The 25,336-nt window shown below is 38.8% G+C and overlaps 1 protein-coding gene across 11 annotated transcripts in view; it reads left to right on the forward strand.

Moving 5' to 3' along the window:
• MAST4 (microtubule associated serine/threonine kinase family member 4) overlaps positions 1-25,336 on the forward strand; it is a 569,167-nt gene that overhangs the window by 513,867 nt on the left and 29,964 nt on the right. For all 11 annotated transcript variants that reach the window (XM_057539992.1, XM_057539993.1, XM_007175996.3 and 8 more), the window contains 8 exons: positions 2,307-2,439; positions 5,928-5,995; positions 8,382-8,467; positions 14,877-15,085; positions 16,873-17,011; positions 18,364-18,496; positions 19,361-19,526; positions 21,378-21,479. In XM_057539992.1, coding sequence (XP_057395975.1) covers positions 2,307-2,439; positions 5,928-5,995; positions 8,382-8,467; positions 14,877-15,085; positions 16,873-17,011; positions 18,364-18,496; positions 19,361-19,526; positions 21,378-21,479 — 1,036 coding nt within the window. The remainder of the gene's footprint in view (positions 1-2,306; positions 2,440-5,927; positions 5,996-8,381; positions 8,468-14,876; positions 15,086-16,872; positions 17,012-18,363; positions 18,497-19,360; positions 19,527-21,377; positions 21,480-25,336) is intronic.

Below are 25,336 nucleotides of genomic sequence, written 5' to 3' on the forward strand. Positions count from 1 at the left end.
AAAGAGTCAAGAGAAACAGCAACACGTGAGGGTTGATGACAACAGCCGTGTGTGCTTTTCCTTGTCTGGTTTTCAGTAAAAGTTCTAGGACTTGTGTTGTGTTAAGAGATAGTTGTATCACAGTCTGGTCAAACCTACAAAATGATCATGAAGTAATGTGCTTGACTTTATCTCAGCATAATTTCTATGTTGTAGCTCATTTAGAACACTCGCTGTACCCCACTTTTTTGGAGATGCCAAGATGCAGAGAGAGGGAAATCAGAGATACGATATATGGTGACCTGTGGTTATAATTGTTACTTTTAAAATGTGGCATGTTCGAAATAAGTGCTAGTCAGCAGTCCATTTGGAGAATACAGTATGGCCTTATCCAGACCTAAAGGAATGAGACTTTCCAAGATTAGTCTGTTTTATCAATTATACTTTCTTTAGTCAGTGACCATTTTCCTGTTTTAAAATCTTTGCTTTATTTTACGTAATTTTGATTGAGATTTCAGTCAACAGTGAACAAAGACGAAGCTTCGAACATAAGAATAGTTTTATGGGGCTTAATGTAGTGTCAAAACGCACTTTTAAGTTTTGCTAATAGTTATTTATAACACTGAGTACAATACAGCTTTTCAGAATTTTACATACACATATGTACAGACGTGGTGATATTGCTTTGGTTTTTCTCTTATTTTAAATAAGATTCATAGTTTTCTATAACAGTGAAATGTTTACAGCCCCGTAAACATATACCTGTGCAGAGTGAGATGTGGTGGAAGGTGAGTCTGGAGGAGAAAGGCAGGTGTGTGGTGGAGGAAGGCTTTCCATCAATGGCCGGGACCCTTGGAATCACAGAATCAAAAGCATCATTCAGCACTAAGTGTCTCCGGAAGGATAAAGGGAAAGAAAAATACTCAGGATGCCTCTGGGGGGGGAGAACTGTGTGACTGGCAGATGCAGGCAGAAGACTGAGTTTTTCCTGCTCTTCCTGTTGTACCTTTTGAATTATGCACCACAGGCTTGTACTTCCCTGCAGTTGTTCAATTTGGGGGAAAATACCATTTAGCATCAAAACTTGCTTCTCTGGACGGCAGAAGACATGCTAAGAGAGATGTTGCCTTAAAAGGGGAAATGACTTTTTTTTACAGTAATAACTCTTAATCAGAAGAGAAACAGTAAAAGTACATGTAGCCTATCAAAGATAGAAACAAGTGAGCTTAGAAGTAGATTTGAAAATGTTGCTGCTTTCAATGATGTTTAAAGCTCAAATGAAACTGGAGTTTGAGAGTTTTAGGGAATGTTTCCCCCAACCAGTCATCTTAGGCCAGTAGTCCCAGGCTTGCCTTGTCTCTGGTTGTAGGTTTATATAAAGGGTACTGAGCGTGGACATTGGTTTGGCTTTACTCCCTTTGTAGCATGCTTTTTCATATGGCCTTTAGAAATACTTGAGTAATTCTCAGGTGAAATACTGAGATTCCACAGTTGCCTATATGGGGCACTAATCAAAATGAGAAAAATTCTGGGAGTGGGAGGATCTAGGAAATATAACTGAAAACAGTAACTGTGCTTTAAATCTATAATTGTTTACAACACATAAATCCGCGGCATCTGTCTAGAGTGATGTGATCCTAAGATTTTTATTGCATACTAGAAGCAACAGACAGCAAAATAAAGTAAAATGCTTAGGAAAAACGTGTTCCCAAATTTTTACTGAAGACAGAGGTAACTGGAAGTACTAATTTCATATTTTTCTTTCTTAATGTTTATATTATGTGAATATTAATAACTTAATTTTAGAGCTCGGTGATAAAATTTGGGGATTTTTCTTTCTAATATTTTTGGACACCTCTGTACCAAGGGAGTTCCCTACAAAACCTTTGAGAAAAATACATCCTAACATTACTTCTTTTGTGGCTATTTGTATAGAGAGAGAAACTGAATCTTCTGGATGAGATTCACAGATTTTTAAAACTTTACTAAAAAGGCACAATCAAAAATTCCGACCTGTTCATTTTCAATAAGATAGATATCTTAAGTGGAGCCTAGTACCTTCAAAGTCACTTTACAAGGAAGTTGGAAATGGAAATTATCTTTGGGTTACCAAGTATTTAAATGTATTGTCTTAGAATATGATTAGACTTTGAATATGAACTGAAAATTGTATGCTTTTTAAATGAAGTAATCCATCTGCCTTCTTTCTGTATAAATAACTTATTACCATGTATATCCAGCAATTTTACTGTGAATGGGGTTTATGTAATAAAACCGCAGACAATTTTGTCTCGAAGAAGTATCCACCTCTGTTTGTCTTCTGCTAGGAATTTGATCCTGAAGAATTTTACTACCTATTGGAAGCAGCAGAAGGCCATGCAAAAGAAGGACAGGGTATTAAAACTGACATTCCCAGGTACATCATTAGCCAGCTGGGTCTCAATAAGGATCCTCTGGAAGGTGAGTACCGTGGTTGGGCTAAACTTTTACTTGCTTAGGCACCGTGACCTCATGGAAAAACTTAGTGGCAAGTCTTTATTTTTTCCTCATGTTTTGGCTCTATCTATTGAAAAGGCCAAATTTGGGGACCAATTGTGATTTAAAGGAAAGAACTATGTGTTGAATTTTGTGTTTAACTAGAGTAGGGAAGAGACCTCAAAATCCTAGAGTCTTATCAGCCTAACAATGCCAGAGCATCCAAGAAGGGTTTAGATTTCCATCTTTTCTGGGGGTATTTTTTCTCTTGCAGAGCTCCTTTGGATTCTTCTCAGGGGTACACATTTTGAAAATGTTGGTAAATCAATTAATTACATTTAATTTAAAAGTGACATTTAAATGTAATTTGGGAGTCAGGTAACTGATAACTGATGATTAACTTTAAATCAGGTTCAGTGTGTGTAAATCTATTTTTACTTACTTGTCTCAAAAAGGTATGAAAAATAGTAATATACTGGAGAGCCAGTCGGGGGGAAATGCTTTTTAGAACTTATACAAGGATTTCTGGTTGATTCAAATAAAAAAAAAAAAATAGGTCTAATGCTATTAAATGCAGAGAAGAGGAAGCACCCTGTTAGTGATTTTTTTTCAAATGTGATATTGGGAAACCACTCCTTCCACCACCTTTTCCTGTTCATTATTGTTTGGGATTGTCATTTAAAACACTTAGGTTATATACTGCCTGAAAAGACTCAAAAACAATCATAGACTCCTTTATTCAAAACTGTCTTCCTGGTTCATTAAGTTGAATTCGCAAAATGTTATATGCTAAATTGTTTGTGATGAGGCTAACTGTTGGCAGATATTTTCCCATCTACAGCCAGGGAACCTGCTGTTCTCTGCCTACTCTCCTATTTCCCCTGCTTTATTTGCTCTTATGGCCATCGAATCTTTGCTTCCAGTGAAATGATGCATGCCTTACTGGGAGATAATGCCAGATAAATTTATACTGTACTGAAAGCAATACCACAGCAGATTCATCACTTATCAGAGTCTGGTGGCTGCTTTTCTGAAAAGTTCCCTGGGGAGAGATTTTTTTCCCCATAGCTTTTAAATTACCATCTTTACCTTTTTGAATCATGAGTCTTCAGAAATGGTTTAAATCACTGAAATAAAAAGGGCAGATGTTTAATGGTATTTAGATGAGTTTTAAAAATCTCTTCAGGCATTACAAAATGATGCCTTAGCTTCCTGCTTCAAAAGCTGACTCTCGGTTCCATTCCATTACTACCCACTGCTTACAAATAATATGTATTTCCCAGATAATAGTTATTTAGCAGAAACTCTATTTAAAACAGAACCATCTTTTAATTTGTTTTTTTATGAAAGTAATTGGAGTGGGGGAGACTGTCAAAGTATATTACGGTGACTCTTCACGCCGGCAGAGTTAGTTGTGTCAGCCTCTGAATTGTAGACTGAGTGAGCTCTTCACAGTTTTCTTACCTGGTAGTAAATATCACTGTAGGCTGAACCTTTGGTAGGTGAATAATCTGAGGCCCATTTATATGCCTTTATTGTCTTTAAAACATTTTAATAGTGATTTTTGACAAGTTTCATGTTTAATTATACAAATCTATCACTGGGAGTTGTTTTTAACTTTGAACACTTAATTTTCTTGATTCAGATCTGAGGGTAATTTTTAATCTGTTTGCTCTAATCACTTAAAATGTGATTATTGCAAACTCTGATCTACGTTTGTTTCCCTTCTTGTCATCATGGACACCAGCAGACCTAAAGCCTGACCTTTGAAAGGTTAAGAGTGAGAGTCTGGAGTGGGACTACCCAGAGTGTCAGTGCAGACTGTGTGACCTTGATCACACCGTGATGAGCTTCTTTGTGCCTCAGTGTTTTCCATAAAAACTGGATAATGGTACCCTATTCATAGGGTTGTTTTTAGGATTATATGAGTTCACCTCTGCACCTAAGATGTAATAATGCTTAATAAATAAATATTAGTAAAATTGCCCCTTTGAGCCCCTCCAACTGAATACATTGTAGTCTACCTCCTAGTCTATAAATCTAAAGTGCTAGTCACATAGGACGTTGAGGTCATTTGAATGACACCAAGAAAGCACACGGTTTGTACTGAGCTCATTTTTAATTCCTGAACTTCTTCTGTAAGTAAACTGGGATAGTGTCAATCTCCAGTTATTTTAGTTTCTGGAGTTAATTTTTCTCTAAAGACAGCACTCCATTGTTGCTTTGCTTCATGTGTTTTATGTGTAATCTCTCCCAAAAAAGGATGATTATATTTATAAGAACATGAATACATAAAATTCTGAGAGCCTAAGAAATAATATTAGATGCACACAAAAATATGTAACTAAAAACTATAACTTTTTATTATACACGTTCGATTTTCAAAAATTAGAAAATTCAGATTACCTGTGATCCTGCCACTTAGCGATAACCCCCTTTTAAAGTTTTGGAGAAAATTTTTTCATGTTCTTTTTTTAAACAAAACATGTTTTGTTTATTCTTAAGTGTGCATTGTTTGATAAAAATCGAAATGAACGGTAAAATAATTAGGTTTTCTCATTTACTTACACAGACTTAAGGATGCATTCCAATGTAGGTTAAGCAATGAAATGCTTTGTCTCTTAACTAGACCACTAGGGTAGAATTTAGGCTGATGTCAAGCATGTGACATCCAGCCTAGGACTGACTACTTTACATGATATAATTAATGGTAATAAATAACAATCAACGTTCAGTGAGCACTTAATTTTTGTTAGTCAACATGCTAAGAGCTTTACATGCATTATCACATGTGATACTCATAAAAAACTCCAAGAGATAAACAATATTGTTCCCATCTCACAGAGGAAGAACCCAAGGTTAAAAAGCCACTAGTAAGTACTCTTAGTGGTGGCAACTCGAGTCTTTTCAACTCCAGACTCCTCTTAACAACTACTATTGCTTCCTCTCTGACAGGTTGCAGATTCTTATGTCCTAGGAGGGCTAGCTCTCAGTGGACGTGAAGGAATGGGGCAAGGGATGCTCATGACAACTTGAGACTCATCTCTGAGCTGTAGTCAGTGCATCTCTGATGCCTGTCAGAGCCTGGGAAACTTACCTCTCTTGAGTATCTGATTACAAGCATAATCACTGAGCCCCCAAACCTTTTCCAAGCTGTGGTGATTTGTGTCAGCCAGTGAATCCTGCTAACATGAGCAGAGACCCAGCTCTAAGTAGCTGTGTCTATGTGTTCATAAGAAACGGAGTTCTAGGAAAAAGGGCATGAAATGAACGATTTCAAAATATCAATATCAGTTGTTGGTTCTTGCCATTTTGGATTTAAAATTTTCTCATGTGTACATTGGAGTATAGAGTAAATTCTTCTTTTTTTAATATTGGAGAAATTGTGCTTCTTTTGTTTCAGCATAGTACTGTAGTAACAATTGTCCTATTTCTCTTAAACTTAGCTTTTTTTTTTTTTTTTTTTAATTTAGAAATGGCTCAGCTGGGAAACTATGATAGTGGGACAGCAGAAACACCAGAAACAGACGAATCAGTGAATGTAAGTATCTTTCTCGATGAAATGTGATGTTGGTTTTTCTGTCTATTAGCATCTGGAGATTTTGGCTGTGTTAATTACTTTATTTGTTCAACACGTATTTATTGTGCTTCTATATGCAAGGCACCAGGCATACAGTTTTAGCCCCTCTCTTCAAAGAGAAACAAATTAATAAAGAGAAATCATGCACAAAAAAATCAAAATGAGAAACGTGAATAAGATCTATTAAGAAAAAGGGCCATGTGCTCCTGGAACATAACTTTAAAGAGATTTACCTTCATAATATAAAGAGATTTACCAGTCCAGAAAGATCCCCTAAGGAAAGGACACTCGAGATGTGAGAAGTTACTAGGATGAGAAGGGGCAGAGGGAACATTCCAGGCCAAGGGACCATCATGTGACACAAGGGAGAGAGTATATCTGAAGGCTTAAGAGTGAGGGAGACCGTGCAGCCTAGAGAGCTCGGGTAAAAACTGGACACAGACGTGCTTGCTGTTCATCTTTGTCAAATTGTTTCTTTCAAAGAACAGTGGGAAGCTGTTGAACTGTGGAGGAAATGTATGTGTCTGGAGGATGAGGAGGAGTAGATAGGGAGATGACCCAAACAGTAACGACGTGAAAAAAAATCACACTGATTGCAGTGTAGGAAGTAGATGGGGTGAGGAAAGCCAGCTGGAGTGACCCTGGGGAGGCCATTTGAAAGTCTGCAGCAGTGACACAGATGAGAGGTCCTGGATGCTGGATGTTCTTCCTAATTGTGAATAGCAGAAGAGGAACCAGGATGGACCACCCCCAGCATTGGGGGTGGTCAGGAAAGAGGGGCAGCTGTGTAGCCTGGGGGCTTAAAAACCCAAGTTCTGGAGTCAGGTTTCCAGATTTCAGAGCTGGCTTCACTTCTTACTAGCTTGGGGAAAAAAAAATCTCTCTGTGCCTCAGTTTCCTCAACTGTAAAATAGATATAAAAGATTAAGTAAGGTAGTCTGTGTAAAATGGTTAGGACAGCTTCACATATGCTAATAAAGGATAGCTCTTTTTGTTAGTTTCATCATAACTGCCATAATTTTGAATGAGCTGAAGCTGAGGTTCCTTTGAGACATCCAAGGAGAGCCATCAAGCAGTCAATTGTACATAAGGTGTGGGATCTTCCGGCCCTCAGAGGGAGAGTTTTTGGTGGATGGTCTAGGTGACTTAGGAGTCATCGTAGGCATAGGTGAGGTCACTCGGGTGAGGAAGAGTTAATGAGACAAGAGGACTGGTTCAGGGCCTTGTAGCTGGAGCTGTGGAGAGCAGTCAGAGTGGGGTGGCTGAAGAAGTAAGGGGGCCCAGTCTTGGATTATGTTTTCTGAGGTGGGGTGTTGGCAGGTGATGAGAAGACCCAGGTCCTATGGCCAGAGGCCAAGGAGAAACAGAGAAAGGAGCTGGTTGAATTGAGGAGGTCAGGTAGCCCAGAGGCCAGGTTGTTGGCTGAGTTATCTGTGTAGATACTGAAGTCACTCAGGATGGTGAGGGAATGCAGGCACTGAGGACAGTGGGAAGCTCGGTCTAAATCTTCCAAAGGTGGTGGGGCAGCCGAGTGGGCAGGTGTCAGCACTGAGTGGGGGAGGATGGCACATACCTCAGAGTCATGGGGTTTCTTCCAAAATTATGGGAAGGGGATTCTGGTCTCTGCAGAGGGAGCAAAATGACTGTTAACCCCCTCTCAGTGCTAAGATACATGGGGCGTGAGAAAATTTTGTAAAAAAAAAAGAAAAACTTTTGTTTACTCGTGTCCTTTGAACTAAAATTTTTACAGAGCTATCGTTTTGAAAATTGGTGTCTAAACCACGGTAAGTAAGACTTACGGTGGATGGAAGTAAAGAAAGACAGGCATGCTCTGCCTGGCTGTCTCATTTGTTGCCAACTACCTTTTCCAAACAGGAAAGGTTGCCACAGGAATGAAATAGACACGCTCTGGTCAGTGGCAGAGAAGCCACACGATCCACCAACCCGTATAGAGCCACTCCAGCCCATTCTTTTCTGATTGACTGAAACTAGAATTAAGGTTTGGCATTTTGGACTTAAATCTTAAAACTTTAAAAGACTAGGGTGAGGCTCACCTGAGTAGTTTACAGAGGTAAATTAAAAATCAGGAATTTTCAAAAACGTGGTGCCTCTATCTCCTGGAAATGATGTTCACTTAAATGAAACTGAGCCAGTCATGAAGAGTAGTTTATCAGCACTGCTGTGGAAAATTGAGCTTTAAAGCTGTCTTCCAGGTTCCTTTGGCTAGAATGCTGCACTTTAACATATTAAACAATAGAGCATGCAATTCAAATATTAGTTATTTTGCTGCTAAAATCATTTTCTTAAATTCTGAGCTGTTTTTTAACATCCATATTTTGTCTCCAAGAGCTCTAATGCTTCCCTGAAACTTCGAAGGAAACCTCGGGAAAGTGATTTTGAGACGATTAAATTGATTAGCAATGGAGCCTATGGGTGAGTAATTCAGGAAAACTCTCTATTATATTTTAACACACCTGAGAAATATATTCTTCACATTGATCTTATGCCAAATAGATGTTGTTGGGGACTTGAGTTTTCAGGTCACTGCTCCTTCATTGGTGGGTATCAGGTGAAGCCCAAATCATTTTTCATTGGATACCCAATCAGAAAACATTTCAGGTGACCTGGGGGTTGTTTTAGAGCGTGGGAGAGGAAGACTTTAGAAAGTAAAAATTTCTAAAGTAAGGGAAAATTTTTGTATATGCCTGTTTTTATGTAGATACACATACACATCTGGATATATATATATCTGAATATATATAAATTCATTTATAGCATTTCTACTTGAGAATTAGCCAGTACTTCCTGTCTGACCAGCAGTCAACCTTGGGAGAGTAGTACTTTAATAAGAAGGCTGATTGAAAATTTAAAGCAATACACTTCTTTTAGTCTTTATATAACACCAGGATTTTTTTTTTCAGTTGAACTCTATGCTATAGTCCGACCACATTAGTGGTGCCCCTTCCTTGATTCATTTTTATAGATACACGGTTTCCCTCTCAGGTCATAAGGTCAATACTGACAAGATCCCTCTGAGTTACTAATAGTTTGGAAGAGTAATTAATACACAAACTATGTCCTGATCCATTTTAGACAGCCCAGAACTCTAGTTTAATTAAGTATTAATCCCAATTCCATCTGTAGGTGGAGAGCAATAAACAATCCCGTAGACATTTATTGCCATTTATAACACACACAGCAGATGAGATAGAATCGATTTTTGTTACGCCACAAGGGATGTTTCTCCTTATGGTGTTTTTTTTCACCTCTAATATTTTCCACACCATTAACTTAGTGAAGAACTTAAATATTTGTGAGTGCTTTCTATGCTTCACTGATTTGTTTTCAGGATTATGTCAAATGGCATATTTCCTGATGTGGCTTATAAATGCTTTCTGATGTTTTATTTTTACAACATTTTATTTCTTTTGAGGACCTCACTGAAACTCTTCTACCTAAGAAGATTGTTTTAGCATGCAGTTGTTTGTGGGTTTTGTTTATATATTATTGGCTTTTAGTCCTTTTTAGTTCTGGAAATCATCTGAGGATTTCTTGTTTGATTAGGGAAAAGACTGAACTTTGATTTAAGGGGTCTGTGGGTTTGAGCACTGCTGAATTTTATTGCCAGTGGAATTCTGGCATAGGATTGTCTGTGAAGCACCACTTTTATAAAATTTGGGCATATATCTTAGCAGTATTTGGAGTTCTAATTGGTTGAGTAAACTCATTTGTAGTGCAATTAAACCACTGTATAGTAGATGAGGTATATCACACTTTGGGGAATGGTTGGGAATATACAAGAAGTTAAACAAGCTGTGAATCAGTAAACACCCAGGATGCAGGCCAAGTCATTAATGGGCTTACAAGCTGCCTGTGGGAACCTCTGCCGATCAGCCAAAACTTTTTTTTTTCTCTTTTGCTCTTCTCCAAGTTAATCTCTCATTACATTTCTGACAGATTTCCTCTACGATTTAATTATTTTTAACTTAAAATTTGAATGGAGCTACGCCCATTGGCCCACGTGATGAGGATGCTGATAGTGGGCTTCTGTGAATTGGCTGAACAGATGGATCACGTAGGTCCATGAATTGGAGCCGTTCGAGGCTTTCTTGGGCATCCCTGTAACCGAGTCCCTCGCTCACATCAGTGACTTATAGTGACACCTGTTCTGTGACTTTTCAAATACTGATTATGCTGGAAACTAACCCTTTCATTCGAGAGAGCTATAACACGTCATGGTTTTCTCAGCATCCTACTTAGTGGCAATTCATGATATAAAGCCAATTTGCCAATTTGAGAAGCACCCAATTTCCTTCTCTGTTTAACAGGTTTCAGATCCTGACGGGAAGTTGCACCTCCCTTCGTGCCAACTTAGCACTTTGTAGAAAGCGAACACCTACTGTGTGCCAGGCACTGGACTAGTCTCTTTATTCTCTTTATTTGTTCTCTTCTCACAAGCCCTTGTGAGGTGTTGATGTCACTTCCACTTAGATGTGGAGAAAGAGGCTCCCAAGCCTGGTCACACATACTCTGACTGCAAGCAGAGCTCTTTTCTCCCTCTGAATATCATTTATAACTTTTAGCCATCTTAATTGGGGTATAGAAATCCTTCTTCCACTGAGCACTTCCACCTAGATTTTTAAATAACAATTTCGAATGTTTTCGAAGTAGAAGAATAAGATTGACCTAAAATTTTTTGAAGTAAGAAAGCTAAATTTGAGAGGCACAACGCTTCTTCCCCACTTCACATTGCTTTCTAGCCTTGCTGCCCTTTCTGCTTTTTTTAACCCTCAAAGGACAGGGTCATTTACCTGAGAGACAGACGAGGTGTGCAAGTTGACGGATGCTCCCTCTTGATGGCCTTTCCCCTCAGCTTCCCCCTAACACTTGCACTCTCCTTCCCACATGCGGATCTGCTCACAGGGATTCATGTATCAGGCTCTCAGATTCATGCATAATTTTATATGCATGAGACGTTAACACTCCCAACAGGACTGATTCATTCTGCTCTAGATCCTGCCTGCTTGCGATTCCATTTCTCCCTTCCCCCGCCTCAGTTCTGCATGAGTGGAGTGATGCTTGGCTTGCTGGTTGCCTCCCCCCATGCATCACCTCCCACCCTTGGGTCTTCCTATTTCACAGGGCGGGCCAGTGTAGGAGAAGAGACACAGAAGCCTTTTCAAAGAAAACAACCCTTGAGGCCAGAAAACAGAGAAATGGGGGCCAAATCAGTTCAGTCTAGTTTTATAACCTTGGGCAGTTTGCAGCTCTGCTTAGCAGTGTTAGATGTCTGTCTGTCCCGCTCTGTTTGTCTCTCTCTCTTTTTCAGCCTCTCCCTCCGCCTCTCTCTCTCCCTCTGCCTCACTCTCTGCTGACTTGAGTAGATTTAGAACAGCAATTTATAAGAAGGGAGGACAGGAGTATGTGAGAGACAACACGTATTACTAAATAAACACATCTCAGCATTAGAAATAATATTTCCAAAGCAGTACAGAAATGTAAAAACATAACATAAACAAAACAAACAAAAATGCAGCTACAGGGAATTCTAATTAAGTCTAGTTGACTTTTGCAACTTGATCGAGATATGTTTCTCCTGAGGAAATGGTATCCCAAGCTACCTATAGGATTAATTTCAACTGGTTTAGGTAAATTTCCCTAAGGATTACCTGATTATTTTAAGTACAATAGCAACGGAAAACAGAAAGTCAAATCAAATTTTATGAATTGAAAATCTAAGAATAAAGATTGAAGGCCTTTTTACACAGTACCTAGTGTAGGTACTGGTCAAATTGGGTCTGAGGTATCTTTCTCTTTTGTTCTTTCATAAAATCATGTACAACCCTATTCTTTTTCCTTCACTTCCTGTTGTTCTCAAACATATTGAGGAGCAGTTATTTATGTAAGAAATGGTGCAGCTTGGTTGAAAATCAAAATGGCAGCCTACTGATAGTCTAAAAGTGAAGTTCACAATATCATATGTCTGGAGGTCCTCAGCCCTAAACTTACTCAATATTAAATATTGAAAGAAGTGATAGAAAGTGAGCTGTATTCCAGTTGACTCTCAAGAATAGGCAAGTGCTTATATAAAGATTCTGGCTTTTTCCTTTTAACATTTTCGATTCTAAAGTTCATTTTAAAAAACAGATTCTGTATCTCAAGAATCCCTCTTCATGACAATATCTGCCAATGCTTGTCTCATATATGTAAGAGGAGGCCAAGTTCTTTTCTGTGCTCCCTTTGAATCTCTCTGTCCTGCTATCAGCTTCTGATTAGGAGAAGCTCAAGTGTCTTTGGATCTTGATTTTATCCAATCAGTAATTGGAAAAAGAAAAAAATTGTCGTAGCCTTTAATCTGATTCAGAAAGAATGAGTAGTTGGTAAATGAAAAAGTTGAAGTAGGAAATCACCAAAAAATGATATGTACTTTAAACATTTTAATTTAACTTAAATGTATGTAAATTGACTAGCCTTTCGATGTAAGCCCTTTATAAGACAGCCAGTATAAACAATACTTATACAGTCATTCCTTGGTATCCGAGGGGTATTGGTTCCAGGACCCCCCTCAGATACCGAAATCCACAGATACTCATGTCCCTTATATAAAATGGCATCCTCTCATATATTTTAAATCATCTCTAGATTACTTATAATATCTAATACAATGTAAATGCTGTGTAAATATCAATAGTTGCCAGTGTGGCAAATTCAAGTTTTGCTTCATGCAGTTTTCTGGATTTTCTTTTTTTTTTTTTTTTTTTTTAGTATTTTTCCATCCTCAGTTGATTGAATCTGAGGGTGCAGAAGCCGTGGCTATGTAGGGCTGACTGTAGTATGTTGTTTGTTTCCCACTTTTAGCTTTTTTACAGGTGAAGCAAGAACTGGAAGCAGTCTGCCTAGATTTTTATTATTTTCTCAACATTTGGAATCTTCTCACTCATACTAAATCAATAGGAATTTTATTTAGTAACTCACATTTATCAGTGCTTTCCCAAGCATTCCACTCAGTTTTCTTATAAACAACAGTGCTTTCTCTTTTCACACTCGTGTTTCATCAGTTTAAATATTTGTTTAAATTAGTCAGTCATGATATCAAGCCTAGCCAGGAGAACAGGTGTAGAAATTAACCCAGCTGGTGGGAGCCCAAGTGTCTGGGAATCCTGAAGAGGATGCCCAGCCTCTGCGGAAAGCAGTAGGCATCCAGCCAGCCAGCTCCCTTGTCAGTTTGTTGTACAGTGGGAATAAGAGTACCAGGTTATTCCTCGAGTTGGTTATGTGGAGTGTGGCTAAGACAGCTTTTTACTATACAGGGAAGGAAGAACTAGAAGGCCAGAGAAAAGAGGAGAGAGAAAAAGGAGTAAAGATTAAAAAACAAAGAATGTTTAACCAGAGACCCCACAAATGTGTGATTTTGTGAGTGAAGGGAAAAGATGGATACAATGAGAAGACAAAGACGTACACACTTCAAAGAAAGATGAATTCCTAGTTGAACGCTTAAGAGGAAAGTGTGAATATTGGTTAAACTGAGATTGAATATACTTAAGATTTATGTAAGTGGATCACTCTGACATATTGGTCCAGCAGGAATATAGGGTGACCTAGTCCCCTTCGAGTTCATTTTTTGGAGACAATGAAAATCACTAGTGAAAAATGCATCTCGGATAACCCCTTGTTTAGGAAACAGACTACTGGATGTACTTTACTATGACTGATAGCTTTTCAGGTAAATTATTACTTAGTTGATCATTGCGTTTGTTTCAGGACAGCCTCGTATAACCTGTTACACACTTCTAATGATGATGGCTCTTTAGGTAAATTATTAATTATTTGAGAATTGTCTAACCTGAGAGTTCAAACCTGTTGTCCCTTAATAATGAGATAAGTGAGGAGTAACTTATGAGAAAAGGAGCCCATCCAAGACATTTTCCTTCTTGCTCATCATTTCCAGGTGGGGTTTGAAGGATCCTCCTCCGAATTACTTCTTTTCTCTACATCATTTGAAGCTTCAGGGAGTCCATTGTCTTTACCCAGACAGAATTGGTTCTGTAGAGTATTTGGGTGAGGCTTTTGGCAGAAATTCCATGCGGACTGCTCATTTTACAGTACAGTTGCCAGACACCTCAGCTGTGGGTCACATGGACCAGAAATGCAGTGTACTCTGGACCCCCTTTTAGGTTGGGAAATGCATTTCCTGTTGAAACAGGCATAGGTGTAACTCATGCCGAGGTCTGTAGTGAAGAAATATGCTACTCTTTGTAGCAGGGACGGCAGCCTCATATGACCTATTACATACTTCTTATTTATCTAGAAAGTTCATGGGAAGTAAATTACTCTCCAGTTGGAAGCCAGCTACTTTAAGAAGCTATAGTCTATGGTCCCTTTTTGTAGATCCCATGAGTATCATATAGAAAATTATTGCTTTAGTCAGTTGGGAAAAAATGCCTAATAGATATCTAATGCTAGAAAGGATCTAGCTCAGAATATGTTATGTACTTTTGTTCATTCTTTTCCTGTTTTAACTTATGTATCAGATTTTGTTCTGTTACAGAAAAACTGAAAACAACAGCTAGCTACTGGAAAGTAGCTCACTCTGGAGACTGTCCATTTTCTTCCGTGAAATGAATTTGCCTTATGTGTGACCTGTAACTTTTATTGAAAGAATTTTTTTAAAAAATCAATTAGCCAAATGACTTTGGCCTGGAATGGAATGTTTGTAGTTGCCAGCATAGCTTATGTGGGCTGGATCCCGGCTATCACGTGAACATAAAAAAAAAGAAGTGGTGTACTGTACCCAGAAACATCCCCTCTTCCTTTGAACCCCAACTCTTGTGCTCCTTTTCAGGGCAGTCTATTTTGTACGGCATAAGGAGTCGCGGCAGAGGTTTGCCATGAAGAAGATTAATAAACAGAACCTCATCCTCCGAAACCAGATCCAGCAGGCCTTTGTGGAACGGGATATCCTGACTTTTGCAGAAAACCCTTTTGTTGTCAGCATGTATTGCTCCTTTGAGACCAGGCGCCACTTGTGCATGGTCATGGAATATGTCGAAGGTGAGTCACTCTGACACAGAGAACATGACACCTGTACCCAGAAACCACTGGCTCATTTGTGCGGCTGACGCTTTCTGTACTTGTGCCATATGATGGTTGTATCCACGTAGGATCCAAGGCCAGGCAATTAGATGGCTGTATTCCCAGTCATTATCTTCTCATAATTGCTTGCAAAGTGCCAGCTCTCCTATAACAAAGGGAAAATTAGTGCTATTTGGAAAAAGGTTGTTTTCCCTTTTTAATAGCTTTTCATCCTAAGTACCTCCTCTCAATCGGTCATTAAAGTTACAATATAGGTGATGGGCTTTTTCCTACTTATTTTTATCACATATCATGAAAACATTCATTATAATGGATCTTCTTAAGGAAAGTATGAAAAATATATCCTTTTTGGTGTATGGTATGAAATTAAAGGTGGGTTAGGAGAAAGATACATTCAAGAAAATCTAACTTCTAATCTAAAAAAATAATATAAATCAACTTATTTACAAAAGAAAAATAGATTCACAGACATAGAAACCAAATTTATGGTTATCAAAGGGGAAAGGGGGGAGGATAAATTAGGACTATGGGATTAACAGATAGACACCACTATGTATAAAATAGATAAACAACAAGGATTTAGTGTACAGCACATGGAACTATATTCAGTATCTTGTAATAACCTATAATGGGAAAGAGTCTGAAACTGTACATCTGAAACTAACACAATATTATAAATCAACTATAGTTTAATTTTTAAAAACTAACTTGTTTTCTTTTGGAAGTTTGTGGTCTACCTTTTAAATGCTCCAAGTAATCTTATTTCCATCAATTTTACATGAAATTTTTGAGTGTTTCCATAGCCATGACTTATTGACATAAATAAAGCTAATAAAATGAATAGATAAGCAAGGGCCAAAACAGTTTTCTTTTTTTAAAAAATTTTATTTTATTTATTTTTTTATATAGCAGGTTCTTATTAGTTATCTCTTTTACACATATTAGTGTATATATGTCAATCTCAGTCTCCAAAACAATTTTCAAAGCATCTAATTTAAGCCCTTGTGATTGTTTGAACAGAATCCCAAAACTTATAACTTGAAGAACCGTTAAATATCGTTTTCATTTTGCAGATGAATGAACTGAAACCCAAGAAGGGGTTTCACTAGATATTTAGTGGTAGGTACAAGACAAAAACATAACTTGCCTGATTTCCACCCATTGTTCTTTTCACCACACCAGTACTTTGCTTTATTAACTTTTGTTATGGTTATTTTAACAACAATAACTAACGTTTATCACATGTTTAATATGTGTTGACAGCATCCTGAATTCTTTACACAGATTACCTCATTTAATCCTCACAATAAAAGGGATGACACTATTCATATCCTGATATTACAGCTGAAAGAACCAAGACCAGCTTGCCTAAGATGTCCCCACCTGTAAGAGTCAGAGCCGGAATTTGAACTCAGGCAGCCTGATTCCAGAATCCATGTTTTAAAATGGTTTATTTTAAATCGTCACACTGTTCCTAAAACACATCATTAGTTCTTCAACATTTAGTTTCACTTCAGGCCAAATCTGCTCTCTCATGAGCAGCGCTTCTTAAATAAAAGTCTATATTTTCTCCACACCACATCATAAGTAGAAACATGATTACCTAACACAGTCTCCACTTATGAACACGATCGACTATGTCTATGGATAGATACCATTCTACTTTGAAATTCTGCAGTCTAAACTGGCGGTCTTTAATCCTAGCTGATACTATACCTGCTAAGTCTTTTTCTTGTGTTTTATAGGAGGTGACTGTGCTACCTTAATGAAGAACATGGGTCCTCTCCCTGTTGATATGGCCAGGATGTACTTTGCTGAGACAGTCCTGGCCTTGGAATATCTACATAATTATGGAATTGTACATAGGGATTTGAAACCAGACAAGTATGTACACTGATGAAATACATCTTTTTATCACACAATACAAAAATTTTTATGTCTATAAAAACGTTTTCTTTTAATGCTGCTTTGTACATTTTAAAATTCTCCCATAATGTTCCCAAATGAGTTATTTTTAGCAGTATACATGATGATTTTTGTATAATCTTTTTAAAGGCTATGGTGTTTACAATAGCAGCTTATAAGAAACAAACAAACAAACAGAGTATTAAGCCAGGGTTAGTTAATTTTTTTTTAGTTTTTTTTATTATGTAAATAATAGGTACATAGAATGCCATGAGTTGTTTTCTGGATAGTTTCTGCATTTAGAATCATACTTAGATAATTTTTTCTCCCCCAAGATGATATCCTTGATATTCTATTCTATTTTATTCACAATTTAATTTTTTATTTAATTTTTAGTCTATGTGGAGTTCATTTTGGTGTCTGATTTGAGATACGGATAGACTATTTCTCCCCAAATGACTAGGTATTCACCTTGACACCATTTATTAAATGTTCCATGCTTTCTCCACTAATCTGAGACACCTCTAGAAGTATTTCTTATTAATATGTAAAGATTTTAAGTGTGCCGAAATTTTATAAAATTAACTTATGCTCATTACAGAAAATTTGGGAAGTACAAAAAGAAAAAACTTCATTCACAACATTCCCAAACGAAGACAACTATTAGAATTTTGGCATGTATCCTTCCAATAGCTTTGTTTTTTTTAACTCCTCCACTCCTTTAATTTTTAAAATAATTAAAATTTTCTTTGCCACTTAAAATGAAAAAAATTTAACTGTAAATTCATAAAGCTTTCAAATGTGAATTCTTTGCATGTATAAGACATGTAGGTCTTGTGCTTAGTGAGTAGACACTTAAGTTCGAGCCAGAAGTTGAAATCTGGAACAATGCTACATTTTTCTTCCAAGTTCTTTATCTTTTGTCTCATTTGAATCACAGATTGGTTGCTTATGTTAGTTGCTGATGTGTGACGTGGGATTATCAGTAACCCTTTCTCAGCTCTTTTCTTATTCTGGAAATGGAAAGGTGTCAGAGTCCCATACTTGAATTTTTCTGAGAGCTTCAAGTTGTAAATGATGTTGTATGTGACTGCTCCAAGGAAGATGGGCTGAGCCCGGTCTCTGGCCCTCCCTTGTGGATTACTCTCGGCCGCCAGATACACATATTTAACATCTTTGTGTGACTTCACCTCTTTGCAGGCTGGGTTTTGTGATAAGATTGATACCTATATATTCCATAGTCTTATCAATTCACAGTGGGAGGGAGAAAAGTAAAAACAAGAAATGAGCTTCAAAGTGAATGTTGTAATATATGTCCTTCTGCTTCACAGTTTGTTGGTCACCTCCATGGGGCACATAAAGCTGACAGATTTTGGATTATCCAAGGTGGGACTAATGAGCATGACTACCAATCTTTACGAGGGTCATATTGAGAAGGATGCTCGAGAGTTCCTGGACAAACAGGTAAGCTTGCGTGCTGTTTGGTTCCAGAGAGAAATACAAAGTGCAAGGTTGACAGTGGAATTCAGAATCAGCTCGCCTAGGCCATCTTGACATTAGTGCTGGGGCTTTAGATGTCTGTATAAGCCTTAACGTTTAATAAAGCGCAAATTGCTTCCATTTTTCTCCCTGGGCCTCTTTGAAATGTCGGTCCCTCCACATTCCTCCCCGGACATTATGGTCTATTAGTAAGACGAACGATCTAATTGCACACAAGTGAGAGTGTGAGAGAGACAAATGGAAAAACTGTTTTTGTAAGAAATTCGGGAGTCTCAGTAGAGCCTTCATGAAACTCATGATGCGTTGTACAATCACAGGTGCCAAACTCCGAGCCATGGCCCATTTCCCTTTAAGCGTGCCTCATTACCATGTGCCCACAATCTGTTCATTGTACAGTTACTTAAGGTGAACACATCTCAACTGTCAGGCTTTTATGAAGTAACCAGGATGTGAATATATTTCAGTCATATAAATACTAAAACTCTCTCTGATAGTGACAGACGAAAAAATGCAGTATTCTTTTAAGTCCAAGGATTACAAACGTTTTTGTAAAGTAAGTAAAACTACTCAAATTGGAAATTAGACATTACGCACAGTTTCACATTAGAGCAGCATTTTAAACTTTGCTTTTTTTGGTATTTTCAGTAATTCATTGCTTTTGGTACGATAGATACCGACTTAGAATCACTGTTCTTAAGTTCTTTGTCCATGTGGTTCCGTGTGGTTGAGCAGGTGCACTCTAGGCAAAATAATTGATATTTAGCCATCTTGCTCATTTTAATTCATGTCTACTATTCTCATTATTCTAATATTGCAATCATCTTTTAGGTCTGTGGCACACCTGAATACATTGCACCAGAAGTGATTCTGAGGCAGGGCTATGGGAAGCCGGTAGACTGGTGGGCCATGGGGATTATCCTCTATGAATTTCTGGTTGGATGCGTGCCATTCTTTGGGGACACTCCAGAAGAGCTATTTGGACAAGTCATCAGTGGTAAATATTGTCAGCAGTTGTCTCTAGGCCACTGTTGCGAAGCAGCTATTTAATGTAATTCTGGGGAGTATCACTGTTTTTACTAAAATGTTAACCTTTATCAGAGGGTTTAGCCAACAAATTAAAAGAACTCACTCATCATAGCACATAACTGACTTTCACAATCTCAAGAGAGCAATTGGTGCTGGGAATTGATCTGAGGAAGTTTTGTTAACATGGAATTTGGAAATGTACTAGCAATGTGACCAATTTTTATGGTGTACTTTTTCTGCAGAAGAAATTGGTGTGGGATTTGCAAATGATTTCACTGCTGTCCAGTCTTCCTTTCCACAGTAGGAAAGTTGCACCAGGGAAGAAAAGGTTAACGTGGGTAACATTTACACAAATGGGAAAAATGGCTATTGGCACGGTGAAGAAATTAACAAAAATGTAATAAACCCTAAAACAAATGTCTACCAAATAATAAATAATGAGAATGGGGAGGAAGCAAATTGAATCCACAGATTGTTAATGATTTCATTGGTAGTTGTTATGGTGTAATGTTATTTCTTAACAGCTGTTCATCTTTCATTTAAATTCAATAACCTTTAGATCTTAACCTGCAAGCTGACCCTAGCTATTGTTATGTGGCTTGTGGCAAAACTAAATGATAATTAAATAGGCATTATTACTACCCTACCTGCTGTTTTTATAAATTTCCCTGGAGCAGAGATCAAAAAGGCCTCTCTTCCTCAAAGTTTGTCACTCATCACTCACATCTTCATCACCTACCTCTGGTCCATTCTGGACTGTGCTTAGAGTGTCCAACAGTGGAAATAGGCGGACAATTCCTTTTGGTATGACGAGCCTCTTAATCACAGCATTATTTTCCATCATTGACTTTGCAAGCCAGGCATATTTGTAAACTTTAACAAAGTAGATTTGTGAGTTGCCTGCAGTGTATAACCCTTTTATACAATATCTGAGCTCTTTATGGATTTATAACTAGGCTGTTTTCTGATATACCAAGGATGAATGGCAAAAGGAATCAACTGTTTAATTAACACAAGCAGCAAATGCTGGCTTTGTTCTGTCGATGCCTTATGGCTCAGATGCATATTCATGTTTTATTTTCCAAATCAGACTTAAACTGCAGCAGAGGAAGCTAGAGGCAGGCACATGCAGAAATAACTCATGTTTTTATTGCATTCCCATGCACACCTATCTTCAGGCAAACTCCTTTAGAATGTAGAACATATTCTAATATTTATGACAGATTTTAAGTACTTCCGTTACTACAATTCCTTGGGGTTTTTTTCTTCTTCTTCTTCAGTCTTAGCATTTTGACCTTTCCTTTGTCTCTGGAAATGGTTATTTTTACAAAATTATTTTTTGCTTCTTGGAGCTGAAGAACTCTGGGGCTGTAGCCAGATTCTCAGTTGAGGATGATGGTAGAAGAGAAACCCTGACTCCCCACGATCCCTGGATGGGCGATCGCCTAAAACACAGAAGTTTAGAGTTTCCGCTATATTGAGCCCTCTTAATACCTTAGAGGACCAATTAGTAGTGACCCAGTTCTACCAAAGAAAAGTGAATCAACAAGGCAGATGAGAGGTACTGCTCGTTGAAGTGTTCTCTCCCTGCCTTGTTGACAGCTGTGCTATTCATATCTTGTGCAACAGTGCTTCTCAGACTTGACTGGGCCTAGGAATCAACTGAAGGTCTTGTTAAAAATGCAGATTCTGAGTCAGCAGGTCTGGGGTGGGGCCTGAAATTCTGCATTTCTAACAAACTCCCGGGTGATGTCCATGCCGTTGGGATGTGGACCAGCCTTTCAGCAGTGAAGTCGTAAACTACTTTTCTTCCTTTTAGATGAGATCAACTGGCCTGAAAAGGATGAGGCGCCACCACCTGATGCCCAGGATCTGATTACCTTGCTTCTCAGGCAGAATCCCCTGGAGAGACTGGGAACAGGTTAGAGCACATACGTTTTAATTTTGCTAATACGCAGGAAATAATGTCAATGTGGAGCACTCAGAGGTTTGTGTTTTTGTTTTGTTTTTTTTTCTTCATAGGAAACATCTGTTGGTTGATGGAGACTATGACTGCAATATGTTATAACAATAATATTTTGGATTTTTTTTTCCTGATTCAGAGTAGTATGTATGCTAGGAGGGTTGGTGGCTGTTGTTTGTCTTTTTTGGTTATTGTTTTTCTTCTGTTTTGCAAAGCAGAAATTATTCTTAATTTGTTTCAGTAAATAAAATTTCTCTGGAAGAAAACCTCAAGGGCACATGTAACTCTTCTGTCCTGAAAAGCATGAATCTTAACAATTTGAAACAGAGGATTAGGGATGTGGAGGTTTTTTTGTTTGTTTGTTTGGGGTTGTAAAATATATATATATTCCTAGAAGGATCTGACCCAGCAGTTACTATCTGCAGGCTTTGAAACAGGTTATCAGTACTTGAACTAATTATTGGAAATGAGTGCCTGGGGTTGATCAGCACCATGGCCCAAGAAAGAGGATTAAAAAACACTGACTTTCAAGATTAAGGAGATAGTAGATTTATTTCCTGCTGGTTATTTTTCCTGACTGTTCTGCTACCAGTTTTTTGTTTTTGCCAGCTCTTTTTCCTTTTCTTCCTTATATTCTGAATAGACAGACTTAGAGATCCCAATACAGAGTCCTAGCCAACCCCAGTATGTGAATTTACCTAGATGAGACTAAATAATAAACACATATAACATACACGCCTGCACACACACATACAGCACACACCACACACGCACACCGTGTCGATACAAATTTTCATCCATGAAAATTGTTGACTTGATGGGTTGTTTACTCTGAGCTGTTTCATTCTACCTCATTTTGCTAGAAAGATCAGAAAATACTGACGAGATCATTCTCTCACCCAGTTTTTCCAAGGCCAAAATCATTTGCAACAGCTCCAAATATATATCTTATATTGTTCTCCACTTTTGCTCACAGGTTCCCCAGTTGGAGAGCTCAGTTCTTGCTTAAGTATGGAATGCTGTGCTACCTAGAGGTTATGATGATGCATTAAAACCCCTGGGCCCAACCTTTACTTTGTAAATAAAGTTTTATTGAAACACAGTGATGCTGTTCAGTCACATATTGTCTATGGCTGCCTTCATGCTACTCTGGCAGAGTCGAATAGTCATGAACAACTGCATGGCCCACAAGGCCTAAAACATTTACTTCGTGGCTCTTGACAGAAAACTCTTGAAGACCCTGCATTAGAGAATCCAAGAAGTTTTGGGGTGTTTTTTTTTTGGCCGTGCTGTGCAGCTTGTGGTCTCTTTAGTTCCCCCTTGAGGGATTGGACCCGGGTCCACAACAGTGAAAGCTCATATCCTAACCACTGGACCGCTAGGGAATTCCCAAGAAGTTTTAAAATCGGGACTCAGTTGGCAAAACTGCTTTGAGTTTCATACTGGAATACCATGTGTTTTTTGCCTTTTTCAGTGGATGAGTGGGCCTTTAACTAGGAAAGGCAATGTAATGGGACTTAAAGGGATAAACTCCGGAGTCAGATTGCCTGAGTTTAAATCTCAGCTGTGTGACCATGAGCAGGTTGTTTTCCCTTGTGTGCCTCACTTCCTCATCTATAAAATGGAGCTGACAGTAGCACTATATCCCAGGACTTTTGTGAGGATAAAAGATCATCGACTCTGGCTCTTAGGACCAGATGTGACACGGCTACGGTATTATCATTTTTATTTTTCTGCGTATATAATCTCTTGCTTTCCCCTTTGGACGCGTGAGATTTAGAAATTGTGGTGGTGCCCCTACTTTTGGGCTGACTGAACTCTTTGAACAGAATCCTTTATATTTCTTGTCGCCCTATTTGGTTTTCCTTTTGTCTGAAGTGACTAGCAAACTGGTTATTTCCCACCATCTGTGACCTGCAGTTAGATTTGCTTTATAGTTCAAGCGATAAGAGTAGCTGTCCCAGAATGGGTGTCAAGGCTCTGTGTGGGGCAGAGTTTTGAGGGGTGATTTTACTCACTTGAGCCAAATATGAGAAACAGTGGCGTTTTAAGATTGTCCTACAACAATACAAGTATCTATTTGTATATCCTAATCAGCTGTCCCAGGGGAGTGTTGTCCTAAGGTAGGGCTAAAAATATATTGGAATCAGCACACCCCCTAAAGAGTTCCCTTCAGTGTTTGTTTGTCACTTTGGAGCGTTTTCCTCCTTAGCATTCTGCCCATTTCTGTCCTCTTTGAGAATATGTGGACACTGGATTCGGCTTCACTTAACAAGACAGGGCTATGATGGTGGCCAGTACATCCATGTTTATATATCATACGCTGCAAGTTATCTCTGCACATTTTCTCCTTGACCGCTGCTTTTGGTCTTTTCAGGGTTTGACAGATTGAGAAACAAATCTTCTAGCAGAAGCTCAAAAGAGACATTTAAAAGACCCTGCCCAAGCTCTTAGCATTGTCGAGGAGAGCTTGTCAAACAGGCAGGTCCAACGTGACAGGTCCCAGTAGGGCCCGGAGAATGAGGCTGAGAATCTCGCAGGCTTGCCATTGCTGCTTCCAGTGACAGCATTTTGGATTTAATGCATATTTAGCGGGCAAAATAATGCACCGTGAAAATGTGCAAGTGCGCATTTGCCCGAGAGACTAGAGAGACTGAGAAAAGGAGTGTGAAGAACATAATGGATGTTTAAGAAGCTTCTATGAAGGGAGAGGAAAGCTCAAAGGAGAACATTAGTGCCAAAGCATAACTTGCAATTTGGGACCTTGTCGTACTTGAACTCGACTGTTGAACTTGCAGAGTATTGAGTGGCAGCCAGGCTCACTGGACTTGAGAGCTGCTCAGATGTGACTGACTCCCACCCATGAGCCAGCTGGGAGGTCGTGAGTCATTTCTTCATTGCCCGGAGTCTCAGTTTCCTAATCTATGGAAATGGGCATGTTACACACCTCGAGGGATTATTGTGAGGATTGAGTGCAGGCATGTTTATGAAGGTATCTGGTACATTAACCTAGTGCATAATAGGAGCTCAAGAAATAGTCACTTTCTCTTCCCTTCCTGGTGAATTCTTACAGTGAGAGCTGACATTTGCATGAGTTCCTGTGTCTGATGATTTGTATTTGGCTCGTAAAGCCATCATCTATATTATACCAACGGTTTAGCCCAGAGTTAATTTTTCCCCAATGTGTCCATTTGATTCTTTTGTTCCCCATCTCTCCAAAAGTGCATGAGAAACATGACCCAGTGAGAAGCAACTGCTTCTCAGTGGGGCACAAAGGCCAAAGGGTGAGAACTGTGCACTGGGTCGGCAGTGGGCTGGGGCTCCTTGGGTAGAACCCATTTGGCACTCATCACAGAGAGGAAGCGAACGCTCTCACCGACGTGGGTGGGTCCCAAAGGTTAGCAGGTCGGGGAGCAAAAACTCCGGATATTGTCTGGAAGTGTCTTTCGAGCCTTTGAGTCTAGAGAACTGTGCTTTTCTGGGTAAAGTTGAACGACCTGGGCGTGTCAGAGCTGTCCTTTGCTGTGGCAGCTGAAGTCATAGTCATCGCTGGACAGTGCATGGTGGGCCACTAAGTAGGGCTTGACTCTTTGGACCTCAGTGTCACTGGCATAGTGGGGGAGTTGGATAGATAAATACTTAAGCCCTTTTAACTTCTCCAAGAAAAGATCACTGGAAGAAAATGTCCCTGGCAGCTGTGTTTGAGGATGTTGATTGGGATAGAAGAGAACCAGGATACATGGAGGACTGGGGTTGGACTGGGCAGAGGTCCTGGGGAATTGGCTGTTTGGCTGTGTTCCCCAGGATCGGCAGTC

Source organism: Balaenoptera acutorostrata, chromosome 2 (genome assembly GCF_949987535.1).
Source record: "Balaenoptera acutorostrata chromosome 2, mBalAcu1.1, whole genome shotgun sequence".
Lineage (NCBI taxonomy): Eukaryota > Metazoa > Chordata > Mammalia > Artiodactyla > Balaenopteridae > Balaenoptera > Balaenoptera acutorostrata.